The following is a 19,529-nucleotide window of genomic DNA, read 5'->3' as shown; positions in this document are numbered from 1 at the left end:
GAGATAAACAGGGAGCTCGCCTAGGGCTTTTGCGCGAAAGGTCGCCCAGGCGACCAGCTCGACGTTTTGAGCGAGTGAGCATCTCGCCCAAGCGAGAGGGGTCTCGCCTAAGCGACACCGCGCATGTGCTCCTGCTCTCCTTTTCGAGCCCTCGCCTAGGCGAAGGGGGCTCGCCTGAGCGAGCACGTCTCGCTTGAGCTAGACCCTTCAACATGAGCGAGGGGTTGGGCGAGGCAGTGCGTTGTTTGGGTGTTTGTGTATTTTTAGATGATTGCTATTGATTTGGGTGTGAATTGTGTGATGAGAAATAAGTATATAATGGAGTATTATGCATGCTTGGTATGAATTATGAATCGTGGGTGATGGGTCTGGTATGAAAGTTGGCATGTGAACTACGTGAGTTGGTTATTGTTAACGTGGCATGAAAATGAGATGAGTTGAGGTCCTATGAGTATTAATGGTTATGATGAATTGAAATGGGTTGGGCCTGGATCAGGAAAGGCGTGGACTTTAAAGGTTGGCACAATTGAGGTATGCGTGCATGGTTAATATTGTTTGGACTGCGTGATTATGTTTTGTATGTGTCAGTGCATAATTCCTTGGGGGTCTCTAGGTGAGGCTTTCAAGGTCGCGCTTCAGTGGTCGGGACGTAATTCCATGGCCCTGGTAGTGGGTGTTCATGGTGGTGTCCCATCTGTATAACTAGGTAAGGATTCAAGGTAAGGTTGCATCCTGACACTCTGAGGAGCCAATAGTCTCACCTAGAGCGGACTGACTCTTGTGGTGAGAGTAGCAAGAGGCCTGAAATCCAGTAAGGGCTAACCTTGTGGTGAGGGAAATTTGATTCATCGTAACACTTGTACTACATAGCTCAGGATCGAGCAGCTCGGGGGTGAGCAGAGGTATCCACCACAAGTGCAAGCATCCGCTGAATCCGACCAAGTTATACGTATCCGGATGAGTCGAGTCGAGTCATAGTGTATTGAATGAAGAGTCATAACATGTTTGGTTGTTATATGGATATGGGATGATGAAAATATATTTGACTGTATGATGAATATGTTGTTGGCTCTAGCTTACCCGTTTTGTTGTATGGTTGTATTGTATGTGGTTGTTCTTTCTTGCGATGATCATCAATTTGATTGATGGGAGCAGATGGGCGAAGTTCTCGTGGTCAACCAGGGAATGACGATTCCGCTACTTAGCCATCTGGGCTGGAGCTTTTCTTCATGTTTTCTTTAGGGCTATGGCCCATGTATCTCTTTATGCATTTCTACGCTATACTCTCTGTTAGGTTTGTATTCAGCTTTCCTTTGGCATTATGGTGTGCCCAGGTTTTGTAGGGGTTGTGTTAAGGACCCCAGGACTACGCTACGGTACTAGTATTGTGCGACGTTTTCTTTAATTTTGCTTAATAATTAAATGGGATGTTACACTTTTGATCATCAAGTTTTCAATTTTTACACGCTTTTCCTATTAGTTTAATTTTTAAACGGACATGAAAAAATTGAAACAAAATATCAAAATCATAAAATTTTGTAAAAAATAGTGATTTGGTGATTATTGAGTAATACGTCATTATTCCATTAAAATTTTAACAAAGAGGTAGAATGCATAAAAGTTAAAAGTTTAATATGATACGTCATTGAATTAAATTGGTCAGAAAGTTAGATTCAAAATGTCATTTGAACTCGATGTCAATTATATTTAAAGTTGAATTTATTTTAAATAAAATACGAAAAATGAGTAACTCTTAAGTTGAGCAATAAAATAAAATAAATTAAATACAAACGAATGATCTTAAAATAATGTTACAATTATAAGAATATTATCTTGCTACATTGTATTAGTAATATTTGTTTGTTTGGTTATACATCCAATCATAAGTTAAATAAATGTAGAGAAAACCAAATAACATAACACATGAAACATTTATGTTATCAAACGATATCTAGCTAATATTCCATAAAAAAATTAAAAACAAAAATAATACAGTGAGTCAACTTAACTCAATATAATTTTCAACATGCTATTATGAAAATTGAATAATTCATCGTTACTTAATTTGTTTTAGTACAAATTTGACTCGTCAAATTTAATTCATTTTAATTATCTTTCCGTAATTATATTTTGAATAAACTTTTACAGATATTTTTAAATCGATAGAGTTGAATTTAATAAAAGGAAATTAGTCTCCATATACGATTACTTATAAAATAAAAAAACATTTTAAAAGTAATAAGTAGAATATATATATATATAAATCGTAACATGATTCATTATCTTAATTTTTTTAAAAAGAAATCAACTCTTGACCTGTAATGACGCCGTATCAAATGCAACCACTTAGTATGCTGACAATAACAAAATAATTCAACCATTTCATTCTATTAATTATAACATTTAAATCTCACAACTCTTGAACCTGCAATCATGATAATCACCTGGTAGGTTTAAATCAATCTCACAATCTAAAACTTCCATTCATTCTATTAATCATCAAACATCAATACTTAAATCTCAATATAAAAAAATATTCAAAAAGACATATATTGACACCCGGCTTCTTAACATACAAAAACACATAAATGGGATGGTTGAACACAATATATCGTTTGATAAGTGAACAAAAACAAACATTTTCAAATCTAAATCTCTCTTTCTTTATTAATGTAGCATGAACAAATATATAGGGGTGACAAAATGAGTTAATTTGACTTATAGGTGTTGGTCCACTACGAGTTAAATAAAAATGAGTCAATTTAATTTCACTTGTTTTTTTTTTTTTTGAGCCAAACATTTTGTAACACCATTTGACCCATCACAAGGTAGGGATGATAAGAGGACGGGGATGAGTTTACTATCCAATGTCCATCCCCAAAGAAAACATTCAACATCATACATAAACTTAACGGATATTAAACTTCTTTCACATCCTCATCCCTACCAAACAATGGGTATATACTCATACATATCTCCATATCCACTTTCTTATTATTTTAATATCAATTAATTAATTTTTATCAAATATTAATTGTATACATTTCACATTTGAATATCAAATAAAATTTAATCATAACTAAAACATTTATTAAAGTTACAAACGTTAAAGAAATCTAGTTGATAAAATTTAAAAATATATAAAGTTACTTAATAGACTATGAGTATTTTAATAATTTAAACGGAGACGGAGATATGGCATGTATGGTTTCGGGAACGGGGTTGATATGAACATCCCCATACCTACTTAAAAAAGTCAGGTATTCCTCATACTCATACCCAATCAATACGGAGATTCTCTGTCAAAATAGGGATGTGTTCAAACAATATCCACGAGACGAGTTTATTTGTCATCCCTAATCACAAATTAGTGAGTTAATTGACTTGTTGATATTTTGTTCTCTCCATTTATTTATTTTATGGATTTATTATAATACAACCAAAGTAGATTGACTTTCATCTATTTAAAGCAATATAATAAAAGTGTTCACCTATTGCATCAAACATTATTATAAAGATAACACTTAAAAATTAAAATGTTAACCTATATAATTGATCAAAAGAATAAATTAAGTATTAAAAGATATTCAAACATTATTAAACAATATTATAGCCTTTAAAAGAATCAAATTACAAACCTAAATAATTAGAACTAGTAAATAATTACAATAATAAAAGTTACGAAACGAAAAAGTGGTAAAAAATAATAATAAAGGGTTGTTGTTGGTAGGTTATAGGTAAACCCACCTCTAACATGGCTCGAAGTTGTTTAACCTGCATGTTAAATAAGACTTAAATGAGACAGGTTTAGTTTAACCCACATTTAAAAAGACTAAATTTTGTTTAACCCAACCCAATTCAAACCCATGATAAGTCAAGTTGACATACTGGCTTGAACCTAATTTGACATCTCTAATATCGATTCTTTTGATAACATAAACTACACCTACTTCTAAATAATGTAGTCATTCTTAACTAATAACTAAAAGTTTTATTTTTACACCCAATTACTCTTGGCTAAAAATTCAAGTATATTTTGGAATGTAGTCACTCCTAGTTAAACAACTTGAGTATTATTAAAGAGTGTTAATGTCGTATGTAGTATACAAATATATGAGCTCTCTTTTATTTTCTATATGAACACAACAACATTGTCTAAAAAGCTTTTAATAGCACAAAAATATTTTAGTAAGGTTTTGACACTTAACAATCATTCACTTCTCTCTTTTTATTCAAAACATAGCTTTATATAAAACTTGGAAAAAAGAATCATAAATCTCTTTATGGTTGTTGAGAGCTTTGAACTCATATACCTCCATCTTTTAGCGCTTGATAAGCATGGACAAAGGGATGCATTGAATGTGACCCATGAAGCATTAAATGTCAATCTCTTCTTCAAGCAAGATCTTAATAGTTGGAAGTACTTATAAGTACTACGTCAGAGAACCTTTTACTCAAAATAAGTAAAAGCAAATACCATAAAAGATAAGTAGTTAGACTAGAGTTGACATAAACTTGTGTCAAAATGGTTATTGAAACAAAACAACCTTAGCTTGTATCCTAAGTAATCTTGATGTAGACTTATGCATTGTAAATCATTTGGATAGATAAAAGACAATGACATTCCCTATAATAAAGTAATAAGCTTGAAGAATATTTTTGTTAGGTATAATGTAAGCTTAAATATTTTATCCACTTATCTTTTGCTAAAGTGTTCACTTATAAGATGCATGAAGACTGCAAAGTGTCATATCACTTGTGATTTACGAAGTTTGTTGCTTTTCACAATTCATCATCTTTCAAAAGAAACATTTTCATGTTTTGTACGTTGTTCTGACAAACACTTAATCAAAAATATGAAGCTATTAGACTTTGCTTTAACAATAATTTATGTGATTTAAACCCTAGCTAAGATATCTTTGTTATATCATAGATTTGTTTCCTTAATACTTACAAATGTAGCCAATGTTAATATGATATGCATAGGAATGTGACTCAACCAATCCAATTGAACATATCACACATCAATTCAATAAATTATGTAATTTTAAATTCATATATACATGTCCACATAATTGATCAATAACATTTTAAAACTTTTTCATCCATTTATTGTCACACTGCCTTTCCCCCACCCCAACCATTTTCTTTCTTCTTTACCCCCTCTATCTCTCTAATTTCTTTTCTCTCTTCCTTCTAGCTTTTCTTCTCTCATAGCTTGTCTATTTCGAAATCTGATCACGCCTCATCATAGTTGAGGACCCAAGGCTCCATTCTAATCGATCTTATTTTCAAATAGAGTAAGTTTCTGTTTACTTTATAGATTTCTTTTATTCTTATTTTTTCTATGATTTTGTCATCAATCTTAACAAAGACAGTTGAGAAACGTGACCCTTTCAACTCGTTTTACCATATACTAAAATTTTTTTATATTTGGATACCTTGCTCTAGGTTCCTAAATTTTGAGTAGCTTTTGTACTTGGATTTAGAATAATTTCTTTGAGGATAAACATTTCAGGCGAGGGAAGCGAACTTAATTTGTACTAATATGATCAACTAAATGATTTGAGTGATTATGTTGTTGAATATTGATGTTGATTGATTTGTATATTTGAATATGATTTTTCTTTTTTGAAGAAGATGTAATATTGTGTGAGCATTATTATTTTTTAGATATATTAGTTGAGCCAATCGATTTTATATGAGGTCAATTTTAAACTGAATGTAGTGTTTTTGGCGTGAGTAATGAGTGAAAACACACAAATAGAATTAGTTTGAATCACTAAAATCTCTATTGATATTTCTAAGTTATGTAGACTCATTGGACAAGTAAAACCCTTAATTAGCAAAAGTATTTTTTGTTGACATGAGAAGCCAAGGTGGTTTGCTTCTTGAAGATTTGATGAAGATTGAAGGAAGCTCTTTTGAACTATCTTGAAGCCATAAACATTGGAATGAAGCCTACATTGATGAAGGAAAGGAGATTTGATGATATCCATGGTGATCAAGGCTGGAACATGTGCTCTCCATGTAATTACATCATTAAGAAAGTGTACTTGTAGTTTGTAATTCATGTTGTAGACCTTAAAGCATTAATTAGATGTTGTTTGGTCTTTGGTGTGTTCTTAATCTGTTGAATGGTTTTTCAACAGGTTAAAATGTCTCTTTTAATCTGTTGAATGACTTTTTAACAGGTTAAAAGGTTGGCTGGAGTAGTCTTAAACTGCAACAAATTCAATTAGTTGATTTAGTTTTTAATCGACTGATTTCACTTAAGTTAAGTGAAATCAACCGATTGATTTGATAATCAACCTGTTGAATTTCGTAACAGTTTGACTATAAAAGCTGTGATTTTCGAAAGAGAGGTCTGTTGATCATTTTAGAGCACGATTTGATTCTGGAAACGTGTGGAAAATCTCTCCTTCGTGATCATAGGTGTTGCAGCTGTTGAAGATTGATCTTGGATCAATTCTTGAAGCTTTTGGCTCGGTTTGAAGCTTGGAGAAAGCGGTTTGTGGTAGGCAAGGTTGTGCTACCACTAAGGTTTGATCTTTCTCAAGCTTTGTGTGTGTGCCTGGTGGTTTTCCAGGTCTGCAAGAGGGTTCTTGCTGTGCTGGTGTGATTCTTGTGTGATTCAAGAGTCTTTTGTGGTGTTTTTGCATATTTTGGAAGTGTAAGGGTGGATTCTTTGTAAAACTTTTGAAATAGTGCAAAGTCAAGCTCAGGTTGCCTTGACAAACTGGATGTAGCTCAGGTTTGAGTGAACCAATATAAAAATTCGTGGTGTCATCTCTTCTCTAACCTTTCTCTCTTGCATTTTCATTTTAAAGTTTCAAGAACTTGTGCTTTAATCATCTTTTTCATGTTCTTGCATGTTTTTATAGCATCTGAAGCATTGAGCATGTTTGTATAATCATTTGGAACTGATCTTGATCATTCTTGAGCATTGTTTCTGGTTTAAAATTCAAATTCACATTTCTGCATTTTTCCCAGTATTTCAATCGACTATTTTTCAGTTTCAATCGATTGATTATACCAGAACAGAATCTGTTTAGTAAAATCAATCTGTTAACTTTGTTTTTGATCGACTGAAAGTGTATAGTCCAGTACTGTTTGCATCCTAACTTGGTGATCTATTTGATTCAATTAAAGGAGGTTTTTAGCTTGCAAAAATAGCCTAAAGTTTTAACTAGCCAATTCAATCCCCCCTTCTTGGCTTTTCAACCATTTCAAAACTAACATTTTTGTGAGAAATCTATGAGCTCATAGAGGATTGGTTGCTAGGCGAGCCAATTTTTGGATGGGCAAGCTTTTTTGATAAGAACTTTTAGAGTTGGCTCGTTGGACAAGTAGGTGAGCTAGTTGGACAAGTAAAACCTCTGACCGGGCGAGTAAGGCTTCTGGCTGACCCAAATAAGGTTTTAAAAACTTTAAAAATATGTTTTCAATTCTTCTAAATAATAAAAATTATTAGTTTTTCATGGTATTATTCTTTTGAATATATATTTAGGATTGGATATTTTTGTATGTGATGGATGATGATCTTTGAAAATAAATTAAGATAAGAAGTACGTATGAATGATGAGATATGATGAAATTTGCAAGGTATATGAAAAGGTGATGAGGGAGGAGTTCTTATGCATCGTGATATGCAACTTGGATTGTAATGAACTTACCCTAATTCTTTGTGGGATGATATGTGAATCGTTGTTTGATTTGAGTATTAAGTATTAACATTTATATTGTAGCGGAGATCTCTTAACTTCACTGATAGTCTAAGTCACATAGACTAAGATATCAGGTGGTAAAAAGCTGAGGGAGTAGTTCTTGCAGATCGTGATATGCAACTTAGGTTGTAATGAACTTACCTTGATCCTTTCTATTATATTTACTTGTAAATCTAAGTCTTGGGTGTAGGATTTGATATTAGTCTTTGGAAGGACTTAATACATGTCTTTCCATTTGTTGAATATTCTTGATGAATAGATTCATGTGTGTAGTCTATGTGTTTATTTGGTATTAGATTTTGAATGAAAATGAATTGTTGTGATTTATTAATTAAAATGTATCTTTTGATATATTTTTTCTTAAGATAAAATTTTATTTTCGATAACTTAGCCTTGTATATGTTATTGTGGTGTGACTTGCAATAATTTTACTATGTATGTGAACAATATAGGTATGTACAAGTTGAATATTTAGATAAAAATTGATAATTATTATTTTAGATGATCTTTTGTAAATTTAGATGTATCTTTTTGCCTGATTTTCTTTGAGAAAAAATTAAACATAAAAGACTAAATATTTATGTCTTATTTTTTCTTGAGTTAAAATATCTTGTTTGAGTGAAAAATATTCTTAACGAATTCATAAATACAACAATATATTGTACATATTTCACCTTATGTATTTCAACCCAAAATGAACAATTAAATCTCAATATCCGATTCGATGAGATTTATTCATCAATCCAAACACAACTTAGTACAACTAAATCTAATTGCCCTACCATGTTTCTGACTCAAAGAACAAATATATTATACAGATGACATACAATAACTAATGACTTGCATAAATTAATTTGATCATTACATTTCAAGTTTCAAGAATAAATTTTAAAAATAACTTATTTTTTCAATCCCAATTTAATTTAATATAAAGGGTTAATTATGTTTTCGTCCCTCAACTATTGCTAATTTTTGGTTTTAGTCCCTCACCTAACGTTTGCACTATTTTAGTATCTGACATTTTGAATTGGATGAAATTAGTCCTCAATTTTAAACTCCGTTAATTTCATGTGACATCTGTCAAACGGAATGACATGTGAGTATCCCATTTTCATTTGACTTAAAATTTTTTTGGATGTGGTTATTTTTTTGGTAACGTGTGACGGTTTCTTACGCGTGCACTGCTCCACCACTAGCACTGCCATGGTTCCTTCTTCCTCAGCCACCACAGACAACCACTACAACACCCACTACAGGCGTGCCTCACCGCGTTGGCAGCGAGCCTCCTCCTTCGATTTCTCTCTTTTGGTTTGCCTCCTCCGTGATGTGGAGGAGCTTTCTTAGGTTCTCATGATAACCGGAAGGGTGTTGAAAGATGATAAGAATTCTGTGGCAGATGGAGTTTTGCCTAAAGAAAATCCAAGATTATCGGCTTTTTTCGAGAAGATTACTATTATCTTTTTTATCAAATCGAGTAATTTTAGAAAGAGAAGTTCCGATGTTATCCGTGGGTCACTCACTGATTGCAGGATGTTACAAGCAGGAAACAAACAAAAGTACACAAATTCCAATAAACAACCATTCATGATAACCCAAGGTAAAGAACTTTAAGTCACACATTCATTCTTAATCTGAAGCGTATCCATGGCGGAGCAGCGTGAGAAGCTTCACATTGTGGTGTTTCCATGGTTAGCATTTGGACACTTAGGCCCCTTTTTTGAGCTTGCAAAACTCATAGCTCAAAAGGGTCACAAAATTTCTTTCGTTTCCACACCTTGAAATATCCATCGCCTACCCAAAGTGCCTGAAAACTTGCAACATTTGGTGGATCTGATAGAACTGCCACTGCCCCGTATTGACAAACTCCCAGAAAATGCAGAGGCCACAGTGGACGTTCCTTACCACCTCATTTCATACCTCAAGCAGGCTTTTGATGGTCTTCAACAACCTTTGACCAAATTTCTGGAGAGATGCAAACCCCATTGGGTAATATACGACTTTGCACCCTTTTTCTGGGTTCTGAAAAAGCAAAACACCTCTAACGTTGAGTTGTAGGATCTGCTTGTGAATAACTCAGGAAAGGGATTGGTGTGGAGAACATGGGCACCATAGATGAGGATTGGTGTGGAGCAGTGCGCACGTAAAAAACCCTCACACATTACCAAAAAAATAACCACATCCAAAAAAATTTAAAGTCAACTGAAAATGGGATCCTCACGTGTCATTCCGTTTGACAGATGTCACATGAAATTAACGGAGTTTGAAATTGAGGACTAATTTCATCCAATTCAAAATGTCAGGTACTAAAATAGTGCAAACGTTAGGTGAGGGACTAAAATCAAAAATTAGCAATAGTTGAGGGACGAAAAACATAATTAACCCTAATATAAAACTAGCAAACACATAGGTGTTGTCATGCCTGTATTTTTTAATTTTTAAGAAATTTAAATTAGATCAATAACAAATATATAATTAATTTTTAAAATAGTTATTAAATGTAAAATTAAAAAAAAAGATATATACAATTGTTTTTTAAAAATAATGGTTTAAGAAAAAAATATTTTTAAAATAACAATTAAAAGTATATTATTTATAAAATAATTAATTTTTAAAATAATTAAAAATAAAATTAGTATTATGAAATATGAATATAAATGGGAAAATTTCTTTATATATGATTATAGATACTAACTCTGATTTTTTATCTCGGCTTCTCTAACCATTTTTATAGACATAAAGATCATAATCATCTCCAAAATGTTAAACAAATAAGAAAAAGAGTGTATACATGTGTGACCATTCCGTGCACGTCCCACACATAAATATTAAATAGCTTTTGTCTCCTCGTGTCTTTCATTTTATTTTGATTTCTCTCTTAAGAAAAACCCTTTTCTTATTAGCCTTGTTACTCTCTTTCTGATAACACGATGCACTTCTCCTTCTCCTTCCAATTACCAATACTCTTTACAATTTCAAGTCTTGCCATTCTCTCCAACCCTCGGGTGACCGCCATTGAAGATCTCAACTGTTCTCTCTCTCTCTCTCTCTTATTTGTTAAAATTTAAATATAAATTTTAGTCTTACATTAAATAAAAATGATAAAGTTAAAAATATATAAAAACAAAAGTATATAAATTTATTGTCTTACATCGAAATTGATATTAATCTCTTATATGAATTATATCGAATCTCTTATATGAGTTAGATTCGTATTTAAGTTGACGATTTCCCTTAACAAATCCATGACAACCAATAAATTTATAGTATTTTCATAATATTAATTAATTAATTAATTTTTTGTGTGTATATGGTTAGATGTGAAAGAAATGAATGAAGATTGTGCATATTGTATGTTGGTATGAATTTCAGTGGTAGAGAGAGAGGGAATGGATCTGAGCGAATTGAGAAAAACAGTGGAGGAGATGGAAGTGGTGGATGGTCACTCACACAACATAGTTGCCTTTTACTCAAACTCCATCTCCAGCGGTTTTGTCCAGGCCTTCACTGTGGGAGCCTCTGCTGATCCTGATGCCGCTGCTTTTGCTCAAACTACTCTGTCATTCAAGGTTACTTCTTCAATGCTTTTGCAATCACTCTTTGCTCTCTAACTTCTTCGTTGCTTTTTCAACTCTTTTCATCACAAATTCATATAAAAAGTCATCATTAATTGTTTGGAAAGTATTTTTAAAATAGTATGTTGAATAATATATAAGGAGTTAATGTTGGATTATAGTTGTATTCACTATTTTTCGAGTCCAAATTCTCTACTTGTTTCTTGAATATTGTCTTCTGCTGAATATTAAAAATATACTGTAATGATATCTTAAATATATTTTAAAATATTAAAATTAGTAGTAATTAATGTGTTACAGTACACCGTGGATAAACAACAGATAAAAATCCAGCTAAAAAATTCAAATTCCTATTTTTCCTCTTCTTTTGTTATATATATATATATATATATATATAATAAATGGGTGGGAATTAATGATGAGTACATGACCAAAGATATGTGATCCATGGTCAAAAGTTTCAACTGGCGAACTTTTAGTAAACCCATTGCATCTCTTTTCTTTATATTTGTTACATTTTTCAAATTTATCCATATTTAAATTTTAGACCAATGTCAATATCATTTAAGTTTAACTCTTCCGTATATCATATATAATTGAAAAATAAATTTTTTTCCATAATTTTCGTTTATATATTTTCATACATAAATAAGTACTCTATTTTTATAATATTTTATTTTTATAAAATCAGAACTATATATTAAAAAAATTTAAGGTTAAATTACCCTTTTGGTCCCTCTATTTGTCATGAAATTTCATTTTGGTCCTCATGTTTTTCGTTGTCTCAATTTGGTCCTCATTTTCTTAAAAATGACTCAATTTGGTCCTCACCGTTAACTTTGACCAGACGGTGTTAAAGTCAACGCCACGTGTCAATTTCTGGTTTTTTTGAATTTTTTAATATTTTTTTTGAATTTTTTTTTTTATTTTTTTTTATTTTTTTTTATTTTTGACACGTGTCACTTCACAATTGTATAATATGATACACTTAATGCCTTTATATATGATGACAAAATTGTTAATTTTTGAAATTAAGTTTGGGATTTAACTTTGTTTAATAATAAAACTAAAAAAAAATTATTTAAAAATATTTCTATAAATATTTAATAAAAATGTCAATTTTATTAAGAATATCATCATAAGTTGTATACAAAGATTAAATTGAGTCTCAATCTAAGGAGGGACAATATTGCTTCACTTTTACAAAAATTGGGACTATATTGAAACTAAAAACAAATATAGGGACCAAATTGAGTCACTTTGACACGTGGCAAAACTGTGAACTGACACGTGTCAAAAAGAAAAAAAAATTCAAAAAAAAATTCAAAAAAAAATTCAAAAAATATTAAAAAAATTCAAAAAAACCAGAAATTAACACGTGGCATTGACTTTAACACAGTCTGGTCAAAGTTAACGGTGAGGACCAAATTGAGTCATTTTTAAGAAAATGAGGACCAAATTGAGACAACGAAAAACGTGAGGACCAAAATGAAATTTCATGACAAATAGAGGGACCAAAAGGGTAATTTAACCAAAATTTAATTATACAATATTTTGTAATTTAATTAATAAATTATTTTCATTTTCAATATATATATATATATATATATATATATAATGCATATATTTAAACAATTGAAACAAAGTTATCTCATTTGTAAAAACATCCAACGTAAGCTTCATGATAAAATCATAAAATAAAATTCAAATATTTAGATTTTCTTTTTTTTTACTTGGGAGAAATAGAAATTTTTTTTGTCTATCTAATTACTTGAAGTGAGAAATGATAGTAGAATTGTCTTTTACATTTTTATTATTATCATTGAATAAAAGTTATTATAAAAGGTAAATAATAAGTAGATGGATATATATTTAGTCTCCATGAATATGGAGAGTGCCTTTCTGATTCAAATTATATTTGCATGATTTGATTTTTTATTTTTGTAAAACTTTGAATATTTCTGTGTGGAATGTGGTTATAATAAAATCAGAGAGGTTTAAGAGATGTTGCTGAGCTGTACGGAACGGAGGTATCTTTGCAAAGCGTAGAAGAATACCGCAAGGTGTCTGGAATAGAATCCATCACCTCAACATGCTTAAAAACTGCAAAATTCTCTGCCATACTAATAGATGATGGCATAGAAATGGACAAAAGGAATGAAATACAATGGCTCAAGAATTTTACACCTTTGGTCGGCAGAATCTTAAGAACCGAGCGAGTGGCCGAGCAAATCCTTGAACAAGTGAGATACCAATACACATTCACACTTTTAATGTTTTTCATTCTTTTTGGTTAAATATATTTCTAGTATTTAAATTTACACATTAAATTAAAATTTGTTACTGTTATGAACTTTAATATATTTTTATCCAAATTTTAAAAATGAAAGAAAATCAACTTTTTAATTCAATTGTGTTAATTTTTTTAGATGTTAAACAACATTTTGGATTGATCTTTGAACGATTTAAACATATCAAATAATATAAACAATCAATCAATTTAAATGTCAATCTGAAATCTTGTTTAACATGTCAGCAAAATTTAATACACTTTGATAATAAAAACTATATCAATTCACACAAATTTGAATTTCAAAAACGTACTTAATCCTTAATTCTTTGGGTTTTAGGTGTTTCATTGATGTCTTGTACTTTTATTCTTAGCTATTCATCTAGTTTTTGAATTTGTTCTTTCTTATACTTATATCTAATGCTACCTATAGGGTTTGTCTAATGGATCTTCATGGACAATCGATTCATTTACCGAAGCATATGTCTCAAAGTTGAGATCATATCCTTTAGTTTACATGATTCTTTATACACACATAAGTTCTTAGCTTAAAAAAATAATCAATGTTTAGATGGGTTCCTTAGCACCACTGTTACAGTTGCTAAAGAGATATATGCCTTGAAAAGCATAGTTGCATATTACGGTGGCTTAGAAATCAATTTAAAAGTAACTAAAACGGAAGCTGAAGAGAGTCTGAGACAGGTGTTAATAAACGGTAAGTAAGAAATTTGGTTTTAATACTATCTTTTTCAGAATATTATTTCTCACCCTTCTCTGTTTTCAGCTACGAAGCCTATCTATTTACTGTTTCACAGAAATCTTGTGGACTATCTCTTCTTGCAAAGTTTGGAAATTGCTCTATCTTACGACTTGCCAATGCAGATACACACAGGGTAATTGATGCATTTTATTTTATCTGTACTTTTACCATATTGGTATCCAAAATTATTTCATTCTGATTTTTCATCTCCAAGTCTTAGACTCACACAAATATTACCTATTTACCAATACTATAAACTGTTGACCCTTACATTCTAAAACTGAAAAAAGTCCTAAACAAATTAACTAGTCATAAAACAACTAAGTTTATTCTATTTAAATTTACCTAACGTATTAACCGTGATATGCTGCTAGATGATACCTATTTACACTTAATACTTTTGTTTCTGCAACTAGGTTTGGGGATAGGCTTTTGGATTTGAGGAAGTCCAATCCTCTTCATTTCCGTTCAGTTCTTGAGGACAAGAGATATTCAAAGTGTCGATTTGTTTTCTTACATGCCTCCCATCCATTCTCAAAGGAAGCATCATATCTAGCTTCTGTTTACTCCCAGGCAAGCATTTTATCATTCATGGCTTAATTAATGCATTGACTTGTATTATATCAGAATTTCAATTAACCAAATTTATCCCTCAGGTTTACCTTGATTTTGGGTTGGCAATTCCAAAGCTTAGTATGCATGGGATGATTTCAGCAGTTAAAGATCTATTAACTCTGGCTCCAATAAATAAGGTCACAGCTTTATAAGCAATCCGAATAGTTGTTGACTGAGAATAGAATTTTTCTAGCAAACGTAAAGAGATAGAAGAAAAAATATTCATGTGCTGTATGTAACTAGAATTAGAAGTTCATAATTTCTCCTACTCCATCCCTTTTTCACCCTCTTCTCATAAAGAGAATAGGCATAATAATTGCAGAGGTTCAAGTTTCAAATGAACATGAAATTGAGAAATTATATCTCACAAATAAATTTTGCACTGCAGGTGATGTTCAGCACTGACGCCTATACATTTCCTGAAACCTTCTACTTAGGTTGGTTAACATCAATGACACCCAAATTTGAAAGTCCTGCTTGAGTGTTTGCCATGTACCATGTTGTCTTTCTTAATCATTTATAGTGCGATGATTACAAATTGAAATCATAAGTTTGGGTTTCGCAGGTGCAAAGAATTCTCGCGAAGTTGTTTTCTCTGTTCTACGCGATGCATGCAACGATGGTGAGCTTCTAATTTCGGAGGCTGTGGAAGCTGCAAAAGACATACTTGCTCGAAATGCAATCCGCTTCTATAAGATTAATTCAACCAACATCACTGTTCCTTAGTCAAGGAAGCTCCAACGCTTCAAAAACTAGTCGTGTTCGACACTTTGAATGTCTCTACCTGCATTCTTTAATAAATTAAACAATTTGTTTTCTTATTATCTCCAGTATGATTTATACTCTGATTAAAAAAAAATTAGACACGATCTCTACTTTATACAATAATTTTAAAATACTTCTTTGCTGATATTTTTTTTTTCTCCCTAAAATTTGTTGTATCATTGTGTTCATATCTTATCACACCTTAATGTATTAATATATGTTTTGGGTGGTCTATACTAGTACAGGTCACGAGAACATTAAATTGACTATGATGTATCATCATTTAACACTATTGTAAAAGTATAGTTATTAGGTGATTTATCGTGACCATGTCTCCTGATCAGTAACGGTTGTAAAATTCTAAACACAAAATTATATCAATTAGTTTTATAACTCTAGGAATTACTTATTAGAACAATGATATTTTGACTACTAAATTTTGACAACTTTATCTTACAACATGAGGTGGCATCTTCTAAGTGATTTTGGAATATTGAGAATGAGAAAATACAAAGATGAAAAACTACTTAAAAAATGACACCTAAAGTTATAAGAGAAAGTTGTCAAAATTTAGTAATCAAAAAATCATTTTCCTACTTATTATGTTGGTTTTAACAAATAAAGGACACACTAAGTTTTTTTTTTATGTCATATCAAAGTTTGCCTTCTCACCTTTTGTGTTGAGTATTTTCATTTTCTTACTTCTCTTCCTTCTCACCTCCCTTTCTTCCTTTTTTTCATCTTCTAATTCATGTCTTCACCACTTTTCACCATCATTTTGAGGTTTATAACCCTTTAGTAACATTACTTGAACATTTCTTTTTATTATATATGAGGAAACATATTTAACTTTTGTGTGAATGGTATATTTCATCACAAGGTGGATGATGGACTAAATTGCGAAAGTCTTTTTTAAGGAAGGAGTTCTTTTGCATGCACTACCTAAAGTCATAAAGATTCAAAATTTTGTAGTCACTTTTAAAGAACCTAGTAGCAAAATTTGGAACTAAACTCCTCTTTTATACTATTTGTCATCTCCAAAGTGATGATGATCATACATAAGTGGAAAAGAATTTTATCAACCAGATTTAATTATTCATTTGATCCTTGTTTTCGTCCAAAAATACCTTCTATTTCTGTCTCAATTTGTTCTAAATTTGTGAAAATTAATGTAATTTGATCATAATTTTTGAAAAATTGATGTAATTGATATTTTTGTTAAATTTTTTGAAACACATCAAGTATTTTTCATCAAATTTAACATTAGAATTGTTCTTACACCAACAAAAACAAATTATCATTATTAAATGCTCCAATCTTGATATCAAACACATTAACTAAAGAGATCAAATTACATCAATTTGTACAAATCTAAATTAAATTGAGCTTAAAAAAATTGGATGACCAACTTGACTTTTTTAGTAGAAACAAAAATCAAAGAAATAATTAAACCTATCAACTATTAAGATGCATGATACATGAGAATCCTTACCCCATATAAAATTTGCACACAATAGAGTAGTTAACACCAGAATTTTCCACTATCCAATTTTGTGTATCTGTTTTAATCCTTTAACAATTCTTGATCTCATACCTCTTCTAAATATGTTTGCAATAATGGATTTTGAAAAGTCGCAATATATTAAATAATTACATACTAATCTGAAAAGTCACAATAATATTAAAGAATTACACACTAAATCGAAGCTCAAATGTCTCAGTTGAAGAAAGCACATACACATAACCTTTCTACTTCGCCATTTACCAAATCAAATCTTTGGGTGACTTATCGATCAAGGCATTATCAACCATTTATCTTTCACTGGGTTTATTTATTCTGTTTTTTTTCTTTTTCTTTCAATTTGCAACCACAAGCCTCTTAAATTAGGATTTTTTCTTTTACTTATTTATATTTGTTATTGATTTTCTGGTTAACTATCTCGCCCAATGAGATTAATTACTTTCTACCGAAAGATGTGCTTTTTTTAACTATCTCGCCCAATGAGATTTTCTGGTAAAGAGGATGCAAATTGTGAAAAGCATCTTTTCTTGTTTAATTTAAAGATGTGCTTTTTTTTTAACTAATCTGTGCCCTACTTGAGTTGTATTTTTTTGTTAACTTTTTCTTTTATATTGAATACTCTCACTGGCATTTTGATATTTCGTTGGATGTAGCCATATTTGTTATGTTTAAGTTATCAACTCGAGAGTTTACACATAAATTGTGAGAGTTTCATTAATTTAACTAGTAAATTCGCAAGGGTTTATAGTGAATCTATTTAATATTTTAAAAGTATAATTAAGTAAAATAGGTTTACAACATTAAATAAATAGGTTCACATAAATATCACCAGACATGAATCGTTAGGATAAGGATACTTTGGAATTGTCCTCGTAATTGGATCATTTAATTGCTCCCTAATTTTAATTTTCGAGTACAAAATTTAAAAAGAGCAATTAAAATTAACACTTAAATCTCATTTGGTCTATATTTTTGTATTTTTTTTCAATTTGTTTCTCATTTTTGTTTAGTGATAAATTATGTCTTAATCTTCGTTAATTTTTTGTCAATTTAATTATTTTTGCTCATGACATTTAGATAGTTAGTATTTGCCATCTGTGTAAGATTTTTGTATTTTTTTTAATTTAAAAAAATTGTCCAGGTATCAAGTTAGCATTGTGCCACGTGTTAATTTATGGTTGTGTCATTTCTTTTTGTTTAATTTAGTTTCTATATTCTATATTCTATATTTGTTATTTTTGTTCAATTTAATCCAAAATGAAATAATTTTGTCTTTTTTAAATTGAAATCAAATTTAATTTTTATATAAATATTATACTAATAATTTTATTAAAATTGACATTTTTATTAATTATTTATTAAATTCAATTATTACTTATTAAATTTAATTATAAATTCAATATAATTCTTAAATTTAGTTATTAAATAAAATATAATTATTATTATATTATAAATTTAATATTTTTAGAACATTTATAATATTTCTAATATTTTTAAATGTCAAGTAAAACATAAATTTAATATTTTTTAAATGTTAAATAAAATATAAATTTAATATTTCTAATATTTTTAATAGTCAAGGAAAACATAGATTTAATATTTCTAAAATATTTACATTATTTATAATATATTTAAATATCAATTTTACAAATATTAATATATTAATAGATTTGAATATAATTATTAGAAGGAAAAATTTAATAATTGTATTCTAATAATATCAAATTAATAAAAATTTAACGAAAAATTGAACAATGAGGATAAATTGAAAAAAACAACAAAATAGAGAACATACGATTATTTAAGCTTAATATGAACGAAAATTTATTTAAGGTTTAAATACCTTTTTCGTCTTCATTTTCGTAGTTTTTGTTGTGGATGATACTCATTTTTATCAAATGTTTAAAGTGGTTCTCATTTTCGTAGTGTTTGTTGCGGATGGTCCTCATTTTTACCAAATGTTTAAAATGATCCTCATTTTCGCAGTTCGTGTTTAATTTAGTCATTTTCTATAATGCAGTTTAAATCACTAACGAAGCACTGTACATGTGACATTGTTTGTATTACATTGTATTGGGGTATATTACATGTACTGTACATGTGGATTATTAACGTTAACTCTTCAATTTGGGGCAAAAATTTTCCAATTAGGTCGTGCTGTAATTAGGGATTGACGAGTACAGTCGATTTCTTCATCGGTTGGGGTTAGGGTTTTCGTAATTCTGTTTTGGGGATTGTTTATAGCAGGGAAGAACAGAGAACTGCGAGTCAAGCGAAC

General features: G+C 30.2%; 1 protein-coding gene across 1 annotated transcript; it reads left to right on the top strand.

Moving 5' to 3' along the window:
• The first annotated feature begins 10,643 nt into the window (after positions 1 to 10,643).
• LOC114189526 (protein fluG-like) lies at positions 10,644 to 15,826 on the top strand. Its single transcript, XM_028078117.1, has 10 exons — positions 10,644 to 10,754; positions 11,097 to 11,293; positions 13,291 to 13,542; positions 14,023 to 14,090; positions 14,186 to 14,304; positions 14,374 to 14,482; positions 14,766 to 14,922; positions 15,006 to 15,101; positions 15,353 to 15,401; positions 15,530 to 15,826. The coding sequence occupies exons 1-10, from the start codon at positions 10,655 to 10,657 to the stop codon at positions 15,688 to 15,690; spliced, it is 1,308 nt and encodes a 435-aa protein (XP_027933918.1). The 5' UTR covers positions 10,644 to 10,654; the 3' UTR covers positions 15,691 to 15,826.
• The last annotated feature ends 3,703 nt before the right edge of the window (positions 15,827 to 19,529 follow it).

Source organism: Vigna unguiculata, chromosome 7 (assembly GCF_004118075.2).
Source record: "Vigna unguiculata cultivar IT97K-499-35 chromosome 7, ASM411807v1, whole genome shotgun sequence".
Classification (NCBI taxonomy): domain Eukaryota; kingdom Viridiplantae; phylum Streptophyta; class Magnoliopsida; order Fabales; family Fabaceae; genus Vigna; species Vigna unguiculata.
The sequence above is the reverse complement of the archived record's forward strand: the minus strand, read 5'-3'. Positions and strand labels throughout refer to the sequence as shown.

What these genes read in the sequence shown, in the direction of transcription:
- LOC114189526 (XM_028078117.1), top strand. Translation starts at nt 10,655, where the DNA reads ATGCACTTCTCCTTCTCCTTCCAATTACCAATACTCTTTACAATTTCA. An exon ending in TATGTCTCAAAGTTGAGATC is followed by an intron (nt 14,091 to 14,185) that starts ATATCCTTTAGT and finishes CACCACTGTTAC; the next exon opens with AGTTGCTAAAGAGATATATG. An exon ending in TCCTGAAACCTTCTACTTAG is followed by an intron (nt 15,402 to 15,529) that starts GTTGGTTAACAT and finishes TGGGTTTCGCAG; the next exon opens with GTGCAAAGAATTCTCGCGAA.